At 40.7% G+C, this 18467-nt stretch overlaps 1 protein-coding gene across 1 annotated transcript; it reads left to right on the top strand.

Annotated features, from left to right (window-relative positions):
• The first annotated feature begins 2782 nt into the window (after window positions 1–2782).
• On the top strand, window positions 2783–10829 carry LOC145453891 (gap junction beta-2 protein-like). Its single transcript, XM_080331859.1, has 10 exons — window positions 2783–2943; window positions 3245–3335; window positions 3599–3711; window positions 4747–4872; window positions 5294–5401; window positions 5458–5565; window positions 6251–6415; window positions 8762–8874; window positions 9012–9122; window positions 9181–10829. Exons 1-10 carry the CDS (start codon window positions 2908–2910, stop codon window positions 9221–9223), a joined length of 1014 nt encoding a protein of 337 aa, XP_080187985.1. The 5' UTR covers window positions 2783–2907; the 3' UTR covers window positions 9224–10829.
• The last annotated feature ends 7638 nt before the right edge of the window (window positions 10830–18467 follow it).

Here is an 18467-nt window from a genome sequence, read left to right as displayed (position 1 = left end):
GATACTTTTGAGGTGATCGCAACATTTATGGCACCAAAATGAAGAAATAAATATTTTATGAACATATCACGTCCAGCATCTAGCGCAGTGACGGGCAACATACGGATCACGGTCCGGATTCGGCCCGTGACGGCATTTTAATCGGTTCGCAGAGAGTTTCTACCGTCAAAGTGAAATACTGATCAAAAAGTTTTATGCGCCAAAGAATGGATCCAAGTTTTCCAACCTGAGAAATACTGTCATTAAACGACTTGTTCCGGTCGAGTTTACATATATATTTACTAGCAAACATTTTCGACCATGAACATTAACAAGACAAGGCTGCATACCAATATAACTGGTGATATGAATTTCAGGGTGGGGCGTAACGCTTTGATAGCAACGAAACACTCCTTATCTAATTAAAAAAAGTCGATATATATATATAAACACTCCTTGTTCATAAAAAAATCAGCCTGGTCGATAGGGCATCCGCAATAAGAATGCGCCAAATCTGATAGCCGAGGTTTAAGAGCAGTTATATCATTGTCCGCTTAATGACGAGTGTCAGCCGAAAATATTCGGGTTCATTTCAATATGAATATACTATTCAATTGTGTATTGAAGTTCTGTACCTCCAAAAGCTGCTCAAATAGTGGTTATGTATATCACAGGATAAAATGGATTTCGTGGCGAGGTTTCAATCCCTACATTGGGACAAATTAGGGAAATACTTCGGAAATTTTTATTTCAAACGAATGTTCTCTATTTGATGAGACCGACAACTTCAAACCGATAAGGTTTCGCAGACATTACTAAGTCACCATGATTGACGTTACTATCTCCATGTTTTTATTTTTTTTTCAAACATCAACAAAACGTCTCTAAACTGCAATATGTTTGCATCAGCATACATCGTTATCGTCATCGTTATCAGCATACATCCATCGTTATCGTCATGTCAGACAATTATTATGATGATATGAGTCATGAGGTTTTAGCAGTTGTGGTGCGAAACTGCATCATGCTTTCTCAAATTAAATAATAAAATAAAAATTACGTTATCAACCATTTTAAAATTTTAGAGGTCTCGCGGACCCCCTGAAATTGCTTCGCGGACCCCTAGGGACGCCTAGGGACCCCTAGTAGGAGTAGGCCGATTATAGCCACCAATGAGATTACGCCACGTGTCCAGCCACGCCCACTTTCAAATTTAAATTTTCCCGCGTAATTTTTTCATTTTCCCGCGTATTTTTTTTTAATTTTGCTGTCTCGAATTTTAATGGATTATGAGAACGGATTCTCGCCGAGAATTGAACCGAGGATCTCACATTGTACAGCATACTGCAATGAGCGTGTACTTTGAGTAGGCTACACGCTGCTGTAATCAATGGTGGGACGTGATCCCAGATGATTGCCGTCTCGCGAGGAATACCGCTCGCATTCCACGACAATACCAGGAAAGTGGAGTGGAATAGTCTGCAGAGGCGGAATCGCAAAAAAGTGCGAAATGGTGTAAGTAAACGCTAGCATCTCTGAGATCATTCCCAGAATTCTTCCTCGAATCCCAACGCAAAAATTCTGAGAATAATTTAGAGGATATCATCAGTATCAGATCAGAGGATCAGTATTAAAGGTTATTGTCAGTATCAATGTACGAACGACGTGAACGTGAATGACTGAACGTATCGCAGGCGTCTCTTCAACTCAAGGTATACTAGCACATTGTACAATTGTACATTGTACATGGGAGTATATTTCATAGAGACGTCACAATTGAATCATGTGATGCGGAACGGATTGGACGTAGGAATTTTGACAGTAAAGTACCGTAAACCAACATGTGTGATAGAGGCTTTGCAGGATGAAGCTGCTATAAAATATGCGATGGCTTTGCTATTGGAGCAATTTGTTCTCTGAAAAGTATGACAGGGTTAGGATGTGATGATCGCGATAGGCTATGACTTTGTAGCCAAGTATATATGGGATCGATGCCTCGTGCAACCGCAAGGTTCGTAGTAAGAAAGCACTGAAGCAAACTTAAATTTCTGCTGCAGGAGCAATGCAATGTAATGTAGTTGACTGAAAATGCTCATCTGAGATGGCTTCTTCGCAATTAACATTCATAAGATTGATTTTCAGTTTTAGCGGCTTGTGTCCGTCCGCATGGTTTTATAAACTTGGCAAGGTTATTAGACGGTATACCACGCAGCAAGCTGTCCTGCCTCACGCAATTTATTGCGGAAATGGGACTGATATTCCAACCTTGGTTGGAGACGGCGTAAATATTAGATTACCCCAGCGCTGAAGCTTTTCTATCATAGGCTAAATCATTATACCATTACTCCAGATCCGGCTGCAGTACGTATAAAACAGAGGATCAGGTACACTTTTGTCCTGGAAAATATGGTGACATCATGCTATGTTACATCTCTGATTTAACGTTTATGATCCCAAGTTCGCTCCACTAATGTCTTCATTTTTGTTATATTTGAAAAATACCCCAGGTTTCCGTCAGCTCGGCCAAAGTAACTCGCAACGACGGATTCCTTGCTCTTTATTAACGATATCGTTAGTGAAGTATTGAAATATTTTAGTCCACATAAATTTAGTCTGAAATATGGAAGTTTAGATATATATTAAACAACATAGTGTCCACAACGTACCTGGTGGACCTCTGGCCGCAGTAGGCCTAATTATAAAGCATAACCTAGGCAATTTGAAGTCGATTTAAATACCTAAATGGAAACTATTGAATGGGTCGGTTAGTACTATCAGTTGGAGCTATGAACAAATTGCTAGTCCTTTGTATTCTATTGCCCAGCAAAAAATCAGCCTCATATAGGCCTAAGTGAGTTACCAGCGATTGCTGTGATTGATCTGGTGGAGAATTACTTTCTTTGACTGCTCACAAATAGGCGGAAGCTGATGATGTGGCACCTCCTGGAAAAAGTATCCGAGCAGGTCAGTCGCGTAACTAAGGTATTGCCCCCGTATGTCTCATTTATTGGCGAGATATTCTAAATTCTAATGCTGTGCTTGATAAGAAATTGAATTGCTTCGTCTTGGCATGCAATACGCTGCTGTGATGCGTAATTTCCAGTATTATTCTGTAATAGTTGTGAAAAGTATATTCATTGCATATGCACCATTTTAGTATTTTTGAATTCGGTATGTTGTTGCTATCAGGTGTAATTAATGCAATGTAAATCATTCCATTAATCGATAACTATAGCCATCATCGGAGTACGTTTTTACAATGCAGGTCAACACCTACAGCACAGTTTTTGGGAAACTTTGGTATCTGTGTATGTTTTTGTTTCGTTTGATCGTCATAGCCACCATAGGACCGGCTGGTGAGTATTCGTCTGACAATAACTATATCTCCTCCATATTTCAGTTTATATCCATTTACTCTGCCTTTGTTGCTGGGTTTTCTCTTTGTTTCAATAGACCCAGTGTTCTGTTCCGGGTGAATTTGTAACTTAACGTACTTCAAATGTCCCACCCGCTTGGGAGTCGTTGCTTAGTTGTTTCGGCAACATCTCAAATCCGTCTCTCAATGACGACTCATAATTTCAGTCCAAACATGTAAGCTTGAACGAAGTTCTTTTCTCAGTGTACGGGGACGAGCAATCTCAATTTTCATGCAACACACAAGTGGTCGGCTGCAAAAATGTTTGTTTCAACCAGTTTTCAGTCATATCACACATACGATTCTGGGCGTTCCAAGTGAGTTGCTTGATGAATTTTGCTGTGCATACCGAACAATATTTGCTCACAGGATCAGTAAAGCTGCTCATGTGTGAATGGCTTGGCTGACCTTGTCGCAATCTGGATCTTCCACAAGATGAAAATATACACACTCCCTGATTTTAATTACCGGTACCCCTTTGCCTCGTAGAGTAGTGGTCGATGACTGGCGGTCCGCGGACCAGTGCCGGTTTGTGGTGAGCTCGTCACTGGTCTGCAAAAACTTCTTGCTTAGTGGTCAAGATCGCTGATGACTAAAAAAGTGAAGTGAATCTCTTTGATCGAAACGTGTGATCCTTCTTTACTGGGGACCCTGCAGTGAGCTTACAGTTACTGCCGTGGTCACCAAACTTTGTGAAACCAGGAGCTACTTCTTGGCTGCTGACTGATGTGGCGGGATACCAGTTACTCCCGGCGTTTAACCGTGCTCAGTTGGATTTCTTCACTTATACATTCAGAGCACTGGGCAGGGTTTCTGCCCCTTACCAAGAACAGATTATTCTCACTCACCAGGACTCTAAACAGCGTCTCGGGGCTCAGTTGCGTTGCTGCAATGCGTGCCAATCTCCACATCGAGACTCGGGAATATCAAATAGATTCCTGTTCCCGTGTGGGCGCAGACTTGCAACGCCCTGATCGAAAACTGCGTTCATATTTTCCTTCGGGTTGACTCACTAATGTTCAACTGCTGTTCATACAAACCCTTCTGCGCTTAGATGTTTGAATCTATTATTTGAATATTTGCTACTGCGACCGCAGGCGACTCATTTGGTTCTCGTTGGTGACCCCTCCCTTACTATCCGAGCTGCAATCAATATTCAATGTTGAATATGGTGTGTTTTGAAGACAGTTCAAAAAATTCACTTTGACACCGCTCCGCGTAGCACAAAAAGGTTGCTGACCCCTGTCTTAGAGTATACAATATATGGTTGACAATTATGGGCTAAATCCAATCACTGCTTTTTTGTTGAGCGCTGTGTCGTATCTCAACTACAAGTTCCTGTGTGTGTACAGTTTGTTGCTGTCATTGCCTCCACCGTATTGTTCCACTTCTATTCGACCCAAGTCACCGGAGACATTGAAAAATTGAAAATGGCGGAGGAGGATTTGCAAGTGGAGGACAGCGATGGGAACTTGAAGGTCGGTAGGAGAATAGAGGTGATGTATCGAGAATCTTGGTAAATGGATTGTCCGGCCAGATCAGTGGTTCCCATTCTTTCCTGTTACGTTCCTGAGGGTTGTAATCAAGTCATAAGGTTATGAGTCGCAAGTCAATCATACTTTATAACTTTAACTTCAGTTAAAGCAGTCATTTTCAATTCCTCCACTGAGTCAAGTCAAAGTCAGAGTGCAAACGGAAGAGTCCTAGTCATAGTGTTGAGACTTGAATCCCAGACGCCAGACCAATTCAATACTCACTCCACTCATTCTGCCGATGTAGGCCTACTTGTTGAATTCCTTTCCTGTTGGAAACCACTAGGTTCGATCGCATGTTTTTCTCGTATATTTGTAACGCGGCCATCTTACCAAATATGACATGAGTAGCATTTTTGCTGCTCAGGATGAAGTCGGCGTGGAAAAGAGTCTGAAAAAGCTCTATCGAAAGAGGCGGAGCATTGGGACGGTCGAAGTGAAAAAGGTCTACACGCCAGGCGGCAGTTTGAAGGAGGTCGGTTGATTTCCCGCACCATTGGGTAATAAAACTGATATTTCTCTATTTTACAGATCTCGTATACCAGCAAGATTCGACTTGCTTACTTCGTGAATGTCTTCGTTCGACTCGTAGTCGAGGGCTGGTTCATGTATCTCGGATACATACTTTTTAAAATTCCTGTATGTATTTGATACATGATCTGGGTTGGGTATCGATTAAACTGTAGCTATACCTATGATGACAATGACTGGCCATTACGACGATTCAAGTATTCACATCCCCAGCCATTGCACTGCTCGCTGAGGACAAAATTACCCCATTCACCATTGAATTCGTGCTGTCCTGCAACCGCCATTTGTGAATGGCCGCGACTGTTCTATTTCCCCATCGCTCCGAAATGTCCTCTTTCCGGCCTGGATATTTTTCATGGTGCTAAATGCTATTTTACAATACTATGTCTGCTATTCATTACGTACGCCATCGATGACTGCTTTTCATTTCCTCTTATGCCATTATTGACGGTGATGAAAAAGACCAACAGGTGATAAGCGCTAAATTTTTCTTTCATTAAACAACAACATTGCACTCGACCAGTGGTTCTCGAAAATCTGAGTTTTAATAACATCTTGCGACCCAAGCCTCGTATACAGAAAGAAAGAAGATCTAGGAGCGCGAAGAATTCCGCGAATTATACTTTGGGAACCACCGCACCTAACCCAACTAATGTTACGCAGCTGCGTGTAACATGATTTGGCCTGAAAGTTGTTTGGCAATGACTCGTGCCTTGCTATTCATGACATTTCATTCTCAGTTCATCCAATTAACATTGAATAGACTGTCACTGCCAACTCGCTTGAATTACAGAGCTCGGGGATTCCTGACAATTACACGTATCCATTAGACTTTCTCGTACTCTATGTTCCGACCGGCTATGAATGCTATGAAGACGCGTATACAAAAAACGCGTGTCATCAACACTTTATCGTCGGAGCAAATGCCTATGTGATGTGTTGGTTGTCGAGACCGCTCGTAAGTCTGTATTAGTGGATTTGAGAGGTAACGTCAAGATGTAGATAGCATGAGACGGGATGATTGTGTGAAAAAAATCACGGCTGAGAGCCCACCTCATTCGGGCATCCACGCACTTTCCCGCTCGTACACGCATGCCATGAAGTTTGACAAGGCAGACCTTTTTCAATTTTGGTTTCGCATGTTGCAGCTGTGCCCAAAAATGTCAGAATCGTTTCGCCTTATTGTTCCATTCGCCTCTACACATCTTTGTTGGATTGAATTTTCTGCTCTTTCATTTCAAATCTAAGGCGTGGATTCCAAGACACGACCACATATTTCAAGACTTATTCCTAAAATGTATGTGCAGAAATCCCATCTAGTGAATTCGCTTGGAAACAAAATCCACATTCAGAGAACGTTATTTTCGTTTGCGCGACCTATGAGCATGCGAGGCTATGAAAAACGGCAGATCAGCATCCGACACTGGCAACGTGGCATATGTTTTAACAACCCCAAAACTTACCTTTTACCCCTCTAACTGCGAAATCAACACTTCTATATATCCTAGCCCCAAGCCTAACCCAATCCTCAATATAAATTATACCCGGCCCTAGCCCCACATTTTACCCACAGTGTCGCATGCTCATAAGTCCACGGACCGCTATTTTCAGAGAAAGCCACAGTAAAGACATAGCATACAGTAAATATATGCATAAGATGACTGGTGTCTTTACCGGAGGTGGTCAAAGTAGTCAAGAAAGCTGTAGAAGTAGAAGTAGCGACGACAAAATTTACTTAAGTACGAGTAGAAGTACTTCTTCCATAAGCAACCTAAAACTTCTTGAAGTAGAAGTAGAATTGACTGACTTTAAAAGTACTCAAGTAAGTAAGTAGTTGTTAAAACGATCCTAATTCGTTCACATGGATTGTGAAAAGGTGTAAATTGAGCTATGCGAAAGGCGTGGAGCTTGATTCATATTGATGCATACCAACAGGTATCCAATTTTCCATAGCATAAGCAATCATTCTCATTATGATAGTATTAATATGGAAATGCGATACTAATCCTCTGTTTTCTCGAACAGCACGTTTTAGAAAATAGCATGGTACGGCGTCATCCCCCATATTATAAGGCCCGTAGTTTAGTCGAAGAGTAATACGTAGAAGTTATATGGGATACGGTGTAAACACTTTGCGCGATTAGTAAACGTTATTAAAAAATATGGTGGACCGTAAAAATGCCATATTGTGTAGCTTTATTTCAGGAAATTAACGGCATTACTACACTTTATACTTCAACATGTATGTTATCCCGACAAAAGAACTGATGTTAATTATAACTCAAAGTATATGATACTGGGAATTAAAAGTGAAATATAAATGCTACTTCTAAAAGTTGAACATGCATTTCATGCCTTTAGTCCAGAAGGTTTCAAAGGTGGTATGCTAAAGCAGCTCTAAAACTGAAAAAGTCACAGAGTCCACTTTTCCAGATTAGGACACGCCATGGACAATGGACATGCTAGATTACGAAACATCAGTTTCGAACGTTATGATGAGCCATATATACTGTGATGAATTATTTCATATGGGCGAAGGGCGACAATATGATGTAAACGGAAGCACGCCAACCCGCTACCTAAATTATATTCACCGATACTTTCGTGAAATCATACTGGTCACTCCGTATCCACTGCGCGCGAAGCGCGACGAAAATTCTTGGCTTTACTCAACTTTTATAAAAATTGAATGTTGATACTCCGTGAGAACAGCCCCGAAATTTCTCAGGCTATCTTCCTGATTGGGATATTGAACTACTTCTACTTGACAAACTGAAAATAGCGAAAAGTAAGTAAGTAAGTAGATCACAAAATATTGTGAAGTAGAAGTAGCGCAAATTAGATCTACTTGAGTAAGTACCAGAAGTAGAGGAAAACTACTTGAGTACTTCGAAAAAGTAGAAGTACTACGTTACTGACCACCTCTGGTCTTTACAGACTAATTGTGCTAAATTTCAACTAAAACTTGGGTATGCGGGTGGCCTTGATGACTATAGACCTTGAGTGGTTCTCAACTGTCAGCCCGTGTCATTAAATGAATTTCCAAAATTTACTTTTGAATTACATTTATTTGTCGTATTCACATTTTGATTTTTGAAGGTTGACCGGTCTAGCATATTTGTACTTGAATTTCACTGGTCCTCGAGCTGAAAAAGGTTGATATCCACTGCTATAGTCTACTATCGGTTGTCCTGCAAGCGGAGTGATGTGACTTGACACAAATTCTAAAAACCTGTATCTGTATGATCTTTCATGTGGTGAAGGATTGGCATTAATATTTTTTAATCAGTCGTCTCATTTGCAGGAAAAGACAATCTTCATGGCATATATGAACATACTTAGTGCGTTTTGCTTTTTGCTCTGCTTACTGGAATTCTTGTATCTTCTTTTCTGGAGACTTCCGCGCACTTTCAGAAGGTAGGCAGGATGTATTATTGTCGTATTCAGTAAATAATTTCTTTACAAAAGGAGGTCAATATGCGCCGTATACGAAAAGTAATGTTTCTGGCGGATACATTTAGCTATAGTAATCCGAATGCACGCATTTGTAACAGGGTTGTCAACAAAGAAAGGGACCTTTCTGTAGCATCGTATTCACAACCTACCGTGATTTCCGACATCGTTAAAGAGATTCCTAGTTGGGGGTCATATTCCATCCAAGACAAGTGAGTATTGTAATAAATCTGCACAGTCGTGGTTAAATTAACGATTCTGGGTTTTCAGTGGTAGCCAGCATAGATATCGTCAGAAAATGAGCCGTGTATGAATTGACATCTGGTGCCATATTCCGTGAGCTGGCTCCGTTATCGTAGCTCATGAGCGCTGGCGACTGGTGTTTTGATTTGGAAGCGGTGGGACGAAGAACCAACTTATTCACATTGTGTTTGGTGTTTGAAGTTCGTGGATTCGTGTCAATCAAGCCTGGCATGAGCGATAATTTCTGAGCCATTGTGGTTTAAAATGCGGTATTAGCGGCGTTTGCTCGCTCGCAGCCCTAATTTTTCAAGTTTCAATATTTCCTTCAATACATTGAGAAGTTCTTGTCGCCTTATTGGTTCTGTTATTTCCAAGCTAGTGTTGTGATATGTCTGGGCACTGGGCAGTCGCTGTTTAATAAATGGTACTATGTTTTCGGTGGTAAAAGCGTCGTCATTAAATGAGCGGAGACTGAATTTGACAATTTCGTACTATATACCTTGACGGAATCTACCACTGTACCAAGTTTCAAGGCTGTGACTCAATAAATACAGTAGTAAGTACGTTGTCAAAGTTGAGTATCCAGTGTCTGCGTGCGCTGATTTGGCTTTTAACCTACCGCATAAAGGAATTTTCGCAAAATTTGATATTGGTAAGTGTGAATTTTGAAAGTGTTCCATACCGAGGTTGATGACGAAATTCGGTGTGGTATACCTTGGTTGTGTTATCGAACTTCGCAGTAAGTTTCAGGATTGTCACTCAATGATTAGCATGGTAATTCCGTTATCAAAGTCGGCAATATACCCGTGCGCGCTCAGCGAAATTACTACGCTAACCGTTGAGTCACAGCTTTGAAACTTGGTACAGTGCTACATGACAGCATCAAAATATACCATCCTAAATCCTGTCGCCCAACTCGATATGGAACACGGTCAAAATCAACAAAGACCAATAGCGACTTTGCCTTTAATCAGTGCTGCAGACGGATCGACAATAACAAAGTCATAAAAGGTGTCTGGGCGAGACGGTCACGTGATTTTTCGAGTGTCCACAGCCACACCGCCTTTGAGTACACGCTGATGTTATGAAGGAAATATGTCTTACACGACAATGTGGTTTACATACCGCGTTCAACCGAAAATGTTCAGACAGGGGATTTATGTCAAAATCGGGCATAGTGTATTCTATTTCTTTAGGACATAGGGCGTGTACGACATATTATTTCCTTCGTAACATCGGCTGACAACTATATAAAGTTTTATCTCTGCGTGATATTGCAGTGGAAATTTCAATAAATTGCAGCTCCATTACGGTGGCGTTCTGGAGAAAACGGCTGCGGCCAAATTTTTTTCGTTTTGCCCTTCAATTTGAGACCACAGTGCCCATTATATATAATAGCGCCCTTCGCAATCTGAGCCCCACAGTGGCGAGATAGCGTAGTGATAGGCTACGTTCCACAGCGGCAATACGAATGGGTTGCGGGTTCGAGTCCGACCGAGGTCCACTTCTGAATTCCTATCTAAGTGTTGGAGGTCTGTCTAGGCTCCTCCTCGCCATCTGATCGGAGTAAGCGATGTCTTAAAAAGTCCAGAAGATGGCCGTGCTGCAAGTCGGTAAACACAGAATGATAATAAAGAATGTCGGCCTCGTGTAAAATGACCAATGTAGTCGGAACATCATGAATATGAAACACAATAAAAACAACAACAGTGGATAATGACTAGGAATGCATTTAAAACAAACATGCTCAAAACAAGACCCTTGTTTAAAACGTGTTTTCTACGATTTGTTCCAAGCCATGACCTCACGGATATTCAATTGTGACGTCATATTGAATTTATATTTACAATTGTAAATATAGCCCCTTTGACGAAATAGGCTTCCAAACACTATGTCATATACGGACCAGAAATATCTCTAACCAAGACTACATCGTCTTGCAGCATTTTTTACGGTCGGCGCACATCAGAACATTCATTCCGTACCAATGATCTATATCTATATACGTAAGCACAAGTACAAACTATTTCGAGGGTTCCAACCATCCCATATCCTATATGTCGGCTTTCTCGGGTGGTAATCGTCGTCCATAGGCTCATACAACATGTTTTTGGAAAGTTTTATACAATCAGTGGTGAGTTTTGGGGTGGGCGAGGTGGGCGGTCGCCCGGGGTCCCCCCTGGTCGAAGCCCCCCCCAGGAATCCAGGACCTGGGCAAACCTTTTGCGGCGGTGAAAGATAGATAATAATAACCGATACGGAAGGGGGTGTGGGGGCGGAGCCCCCAGAAGTTACGGTTAGATACTTATAGGGATATATACTTATATATACTTATAAGTTACGGATAGATACTTGAATGCAACCCTATCTACACCACTGCTGTGCGGGCTCAAAGCAGCATAATTGGTAGTCCTATAGCTGGCGACCCGACACTCAAATGTAACATAACTGGTCTCAATCGAAAGCTAAATTCACACTGATTCCGAATATACAAATTAAAGTTTGGACAGGGCAAATAAACCAATCCGAAATCGCCGTCAAAGTTTGAAAATCGGCATTGTTCCGAAAAAGCACGAAGCTAGAAGGGTTTTTGATTCAGTTCGGAATATATAATGTTTGGTGTCTGGAGTAATTTTTTTTAGAATTACGGCATTTGTGTTCGAGTCTATGTATGCTAATCACCTTGATAATTGATCCGAAAACAAATTTGCCGCCATTCGCCACACGACATCAATCTCCCCGAAAATCTTTAAATCCAATCCTATCCTAATCCATTTAAAAAAATTCAAATCCTAGTCCAATGTTAATCGGGCAAAATTTCAGAAGTCCACTGAGCTAAGCTAAATCCGGTTTCCCGAATCCTAATCCTAACCCATGTTCAATGCTCATGCTCATGCTCATTGCTCATCTCTGCAGCACGCTACACTGTCCGCATGACTAGTCATGCCAGTCACTGATTACGGCGTCATTATGGCTCCAAATCCGGGCGGCCGCACGACGCACGTGTTATTAGTCGGTAAACCAGGAATGATAAAAATAAATATCGGCCTGGTGTAAATGACTATATAGGCTAGCTATCGAGACACCATTCCATTCTCGGTAATGTCCATTCTCGGTGTTGTCCATTCTCGGTAATGTCCATTCTCGGTATTGTCCTTCTCGGTAATAGCATTCTCGGTATCGACCGGACACCGAAGTGTAGGGCTTGTATCAGGCTACATATCGGCACCTATCTTATTCATTCAATGCCCTCGTTGTGCTGACTTTTTTCAATTTTATTACAAACTTTTTAAACGGGGGGGGGGGGTCGATGATAAGATGGCCAAATCAAACAAAATAGTTGGACTAACTAATCATTCAACAACAGAAACATGACTAGGCTACATACGGGGAGACTGTATGTCGTAATTATCTGTTGTATTTTATCGCTATAATGAGCTATTTAGAAGTCAAAATGTAGATCTACTGGCAATATGAGTGTACCCTCAAATGTGTAAATTTGAGCCTAATCGATTCGTCATTTTATGCCAACATTTGCGTTAGCATTTATTCTATATTTCTAAGGTGGCGACCAAACATTCTTCTTTTGATTCCTGTAGCCATGCTGTGGCTTAGATTATAGTAGCCTACATAGCAGGAAAAGTTGGACCATCTAAGTTTTTGAACGTATGTCTCAAATGTCCAAGGTCGTGTGCCTTTGAACCCACCCGGTTGGGACCGATGATACGTTCGAGCAACGAACTTAGAACGTTCATAAATATTTTTAAGTCGGATATTCATGTATATATCCGCGGTAGGTAGAGCTTATATTAAAGTGTTGAGCCAGCAAAAGAACTGCTGTTATCGACTGAACATTTCGGGGCCAGAGATAATTTTGTAATTTTTGATCCATCGGAACGACATCTCCCCTATACACCAACGGCAGCTCAGCGCCACCCAATTTAGTAGCATTGCGCATACGCGATGGCTCGTCCCATGCAAAATGAGCACGAAAGTCTGCGATTAATATTACATGGTAAAGGTAATCAAAATTGATGTCGATCACATTTATTTTGCTCCTTTGAATAAAGCCCAACAATTAGTCTATTCGAAGACAATATCACGATAGAGATGAACACCCTTTTATCAGTCATCACTCACCTGTTCACAAATTTTGCCGTTGTAGACTATATTCAGACTTTTCGGCTGTCTTTAGTTATAATTATCTGAAACATTGATCTCTTGCTGGATTCGACTAGCATTCTAGATATTGCACAATGTGATACGTTTTCTGTGGTGTTCCTGAAAGCTGTCGTTATCTGAATCTGTTTGTTGCGGAAGCATAGACTTGACTATATATAGGGTTACCACATGTTCTAATGGACAGGGTCAACTGATATGTCATATATGACGCGAAATACGTAATGCGGATGGTCAGGCAGGTCATTCGGTAGTCAAGTCGGAGTGATGACCCTTTTTAGTCAACACCAGAGAAGTATCGTTAAAAAAGTTGGTAGTTTGGGAGTCGAGTCAGAGTGATGAGCTGATGACCCTTTTTTTAGTCAACACTACAAGATTCCCAGTAAATATTTAAAAATCGAAATCAGATGTTTTCAATTTCGGTAAACTAACTTTTATGATTGGATAATAGTGTCCTCCTCTCCCGATTCCAAAACATGGTAAACCTAACTTTGACCTCTCTTGATTTTGCCGTGATACAAAAGGTCTCATGCACTTGCGACAAGCCTAGGCCTACCAATAATATGATTTTATTCATAATATAGTAATAATCCGACTTTAACAGAAAACATACGCTGTAGTAGGCCTATCCCAATATATTAATTAAACTCGCGATATACGAGTATAGCAGCTTATAAAATTTTCGTCCTTAGCTCTCTCTATATATATAATATATAGTCTCATAACAATATAGGTGCAAATTTTTCGCAAAATATTTCAATACGAGGAGTACAGGTTTAGCGAGGTAGGCATTAGTATTGCAGAGTGCAATGTACTGTGGACAAATCGTTAAAACAGTGTCGACATTTTCGTCCGTAATAAAAATATATGTATTCATATAGATAGACTATGCGAATTATATGATTTTCACAAGGCGAGAAATAAGTAGGCTCGTCGGAGAGAAAAATAGAAACGATACTGCAATAAATTTGACCAGCACGATTGACGAAAGTTTCATGAACTATGGTAACATAGGCGTAGTAATTTTGGCGCTGGCCGTCCGTATGTGGCTTGATGGGTGCAAGTTGAATATTTCTGACCTAATTCAAGATGATTTCCAATATCGAACGTATCTTTCACAGTGGGTTACTGTCTATATATATCTTCGTAACTAGAAATGTATTCAAATAATGAAAGTGATAACCGAACGAATAAATTCGAATGAGAAAAATGTATTTATGGAAGTGCCTATAATGGCAAATCAGGCTCTGGGTACGTATTGTATTACAGTGCCAAAAGAAGCAAAACGTGGATAGGTGGATTGTGTAACAATTTAGTTTGGTCAGTATAAAACGTTTTCGGGGACTGTTGAGGTAATATGCGTTGCACATGAGTAGATTATAATCTGTATAATTATACCGCATATGTTGCTAGTATCAAATAATATACAAAATAGAATATATTGAGGTGATAAATATTCAGTTGACCATAGAGTAACTTATATTTTTTAGAAAATGTCCGAGTCTACTACACATCGGCATCCAATTACAACGTCACGGATTGTCATGCCGTGAACGGTCACATCTTGCGTGATATGCTCGACCTTTAACCCACCCGCTACGTTCTCCGAGACTGGGTCGCGACAAAACGGCAGGCAAACCACTGTCTTAAAGCTGAAATCGTCGGATGTAACTTGAATATTCAGCTGTGGCTCGAATTTGCTCAGGTCAACGTCGGTGGGGTCGCTGATTTCTGCGCGAAAAGAGTTCGTACCTTCGACGTACGAGCTGAAAGGTAAATAATTCTTTTTTATATCTTTATGCAAATGAGATATAAATAGAAGCGTAATAGCCAATTTGTGTTGTATGTATTACAGAATCGCATCAGTAACATCTGCCCGCGCAAATTGTGAAGGTAAGTGGCCAGTGTGCTGCGTGTATGAGCAAGAAGGAGTGAGCAATTGATCATCTTAGCGTGGTACGCTCTGTAATGCACACCGATCATTTCGAAATCTCTCGTTAAATATAGCATAATCAATTGTGAAGAGGTAATGCACCAGGAGTTAATCACAGAGGAGCCGAAAAGGGATTCACTCTTCCCGTCCAATTTTTGTGTTCTGGACACTCTGAAATCATTATTGTTGGTTACGTCAAAATGCAACAGTGCTATCAAATTTGCCGCGGATGAAATCCCGCTTTTGGCACACGGGGGTTCACTTATCGATACCTCTCTCACGCAACACATCCGAAAATCAAAACGTTTAATTCTGATTTCATATTTTTATGGATTTGTGTGTTCCCACTTATCAGAGTATCGTAATTCGTAATACTCACTGTAATTTAAATCCCATTGTTCCTCTGCACAATATCACGAGGAATAGGAGGGCTTGCGTAATCGCTGCTGTCGACATGTTCGCCGTCTGTAATGGAATACTGACATTTAGAAAGCATCCTATACCCATTCTTGTCTGTATACCATTGCACGTTGCAAAATGATTTGACTTTTTCATCAACGAAATCCAACTATAAATACGGACGAAGTGCACGGCAAATGGCAGAAATGGTATAGATATGTGTAGATGGAACACACCGAAATAAATTTAGGGCTTACGGTTCAAAATTTGACACGGCGAAACGTCATTCACGTCAGCGACTTACAACGGCTATAAGGTTACAGTTTGTCCGGAGATCCATAGAGGAACTATAGCCAAATAGTCTAAAAGACATTAAATATAGTTTCACTCACTTTTAATGTATCTTTGAAACTTGATATATGACTAACCGAATTAGCAAACTCCTATAATTTTGATCCAATAATCCGTAGGCAGATGATCGCTATGGTGTCACAGTGTGCTCATTAGATTACAATATTATCTGAATGACAGTTCACACTGCAACGCTCCATTTTTATACATGCACGCCTGGCGAATGTAAACTACCGATGCTATCTTTGGGTAATTCTAGTAAAGTTAACTGTGCGCTATGGGAATGCCCATTTCTGTTTCGGCGTAGCGTACAGGCCTTGCGCGTTTGTTCTGCGACCCTACGATGTGGAAAACAAACAACGATATTCGCAGGATCTGAACTCATTTTCAAGCACGTTGTTTACTTAACGGGGTCAGGAATATTTTGAATTTTCGAGCCGGGAAATTTTTGCGGGACGTAGGCTTGTGCGTGCACCAGAATAGATAATCATATTCTAATTTTTACGCAAATTTATGACCTTTCGAAACGCATCGTTGAATGACGCACAATTTACGTATCGATGCTTTTGTTAATCTGGAATCCATTTGCACCACTTGTAAAATATTGGCAATGGCAGTACACACTACACATCTGTGATTTAGATAGGATATATGTACCATGTAAATATGTCTATTTACAGAGATAATGTTTATTCCATAAAATTTCTTCAAGTATTCGACGTTCAATCTACGTAGAGCAGGTATAACACGAAGCAAATGTTTCCACATAGATTAAGGTGTGTTCGCTATAACTAGAGGAGCAAAATGGACCCTTGCTATTCCGAATCTCCTAATAACTACGCAGATAGGTCTACACATAGGCGCCGAGGTACGGGGTGGCGGGGTGGCACAGCCACCCCATGACACATTTATGGGGTGGCGGCCACCCCATACAATAAGATTAAACGCCCGCCGTCTGCAATTTAATATCATCAGCGCTGTCAATTATCGAGTCCGTGATAGCTCGTAAATGACTACTATTTACCATTATCCGATATGCGCGCGAATAATTGGATACGCAGCTTCGTCGGCGACGACGAACTAGTGCTTATAACGCCCCAATAAGTTGTAATCTGTGATTACTAATCAGACAATCGAAGCAACCTCGAAACACCATCTTCTCTCTCGGCCAGACGAGCGAATTCACGTTCTCCTTCTCTTAATTAAATTGTATTTGCTCGCAAATTCGTTTACAAAATAATTCTTGAGTTAGTTCCGCGATAGTCTCTTTGATTGGAGGCTTGGAGCGCGAATAGGACTGTGTGTTTGTGCATGCCTGCGAATTGAAAGTCATTCCTGCGCAAAGTGCGCATATTCATTACTCTAACAAGCCTTTGTCACCTTTTATCGGGAAATGCAACAATGTAGCTATAATGAGCAAGCAATTGTCGCCATATCAGACTTCGAACCCCCTTGTTCTGCACGCAAGCTGAGGAATTACTGATTAGTAGGGCAAGTTTTTGTTGCACTAAAATTGCGAAAAAGTTGCATTTATATTTAACAAAAGTTGCAGTAAAAAGTTGCATTTATAATTTTTGTTGAATTATTACGGTATGAGATACTCGAAAGGTTCCGTTGTATAACCTAAGCTCCTGCAGAGCTGTCAAATTTGTTACTTTATTGCCATTGAACGCACGGTCTGGCGAAACCACCAAAAATTACATTTTTACCGGCACATAGCGAGAAAATTACCCAAGGCGGGAATAATCTACCCCCAAAAGCCCAACGGCATAGCTATAACCCCTCTAAAATAAGTCAAATACCACACCACAAATCCCTTAGGTCTACAAACTTGACCCAAGGCGTTGCAGAGAAACTCACTCTTGGCGACTTTAACAAAATCTATGGCCTGAATAAGGTGACCCTGCGAAAATGTAATTTTCGGCGGTCCCGCCTGGGCGTTCGTGAACTGGGAAACTACTTCAAATTTAAACGACAGCATCAATAAAGTGATCCATTTAGATATTGTTTGAACATGGTCGTACTTGGCGGAGTAGTTGAACTTTTCACTTGCAAGCCATTGTGTAATATAACATAGTGAGATGCAGCTAACCCATCATATATAACTCTTTGTTATGCAAATCAAAGAGAATAGAACCATACTAGAAATAGTTTAAAGCAATTTTTTAAATCGCTCCTTTACATTTTGACGCAATATTTGATAAAAGTTGCAGTAAGAATTGGTATGAAAAATAGAGAAAGTTTCAAAAAGTTGCACTATAAAATTCCTCCAAACAGCTTAAAACGTCATAGTACATAAATTGTGAGTATATACGAAGCTGTATGAAGCTGTAAAAAATGTTGCAAAAGTTGCAAAAACTTGCCCTACTGATTAGATGCGCGCTTTCTCGTTTGCTATCATCTGTAGGCAGAGGTGGTCAAAGTAGTCAAGAAAGCTACTCAAGTAGAAGTA

This window comes from Botryllus schlosseri, chromosome 13, assembly GCF_051294905.1.
Source record: "Botryllus schlosseri isolate E-star chromosome 13, Bs_hap1, whole genome shotgun sequence".
Classification (NCBI taxonomy): domain Eukaryota; kingdom Metazoa; phylum Chordata; class Ascidiacea; order Stolidobranchia; family Styelidae; genus Botryllus; species Botryllus schlosseri.
Note: the sequence above shows the minus strand (reverse complement) of the source record. Positions and strands in the feature narration are given on the sequence as shown.

Excerpts from the sequence above, each read along its gene's own strand:
- LOC145453891 (XM_080331859.1), top strand. The coding sequence starts at position 2,908 with ATGATGTGGCACCTCCTGGAAAAAGTATCCGAGCAG. Across the intron at positions 5,402-5,457 it reads CAGGCGGCAGTTTGAAGGAG|ATCTCGTATACCAGCAAGAT; the intron begins GTCGGTTGATTT and ends TCTATTTTACAG. Across the intron at positions 5,566-6,250 it reads ACATACTTTTTAAAATTCCT|AGCTCGGGGATTCCTGACAA; the intron begins GTATGTATTTGA and ends CTTGAATTACAG.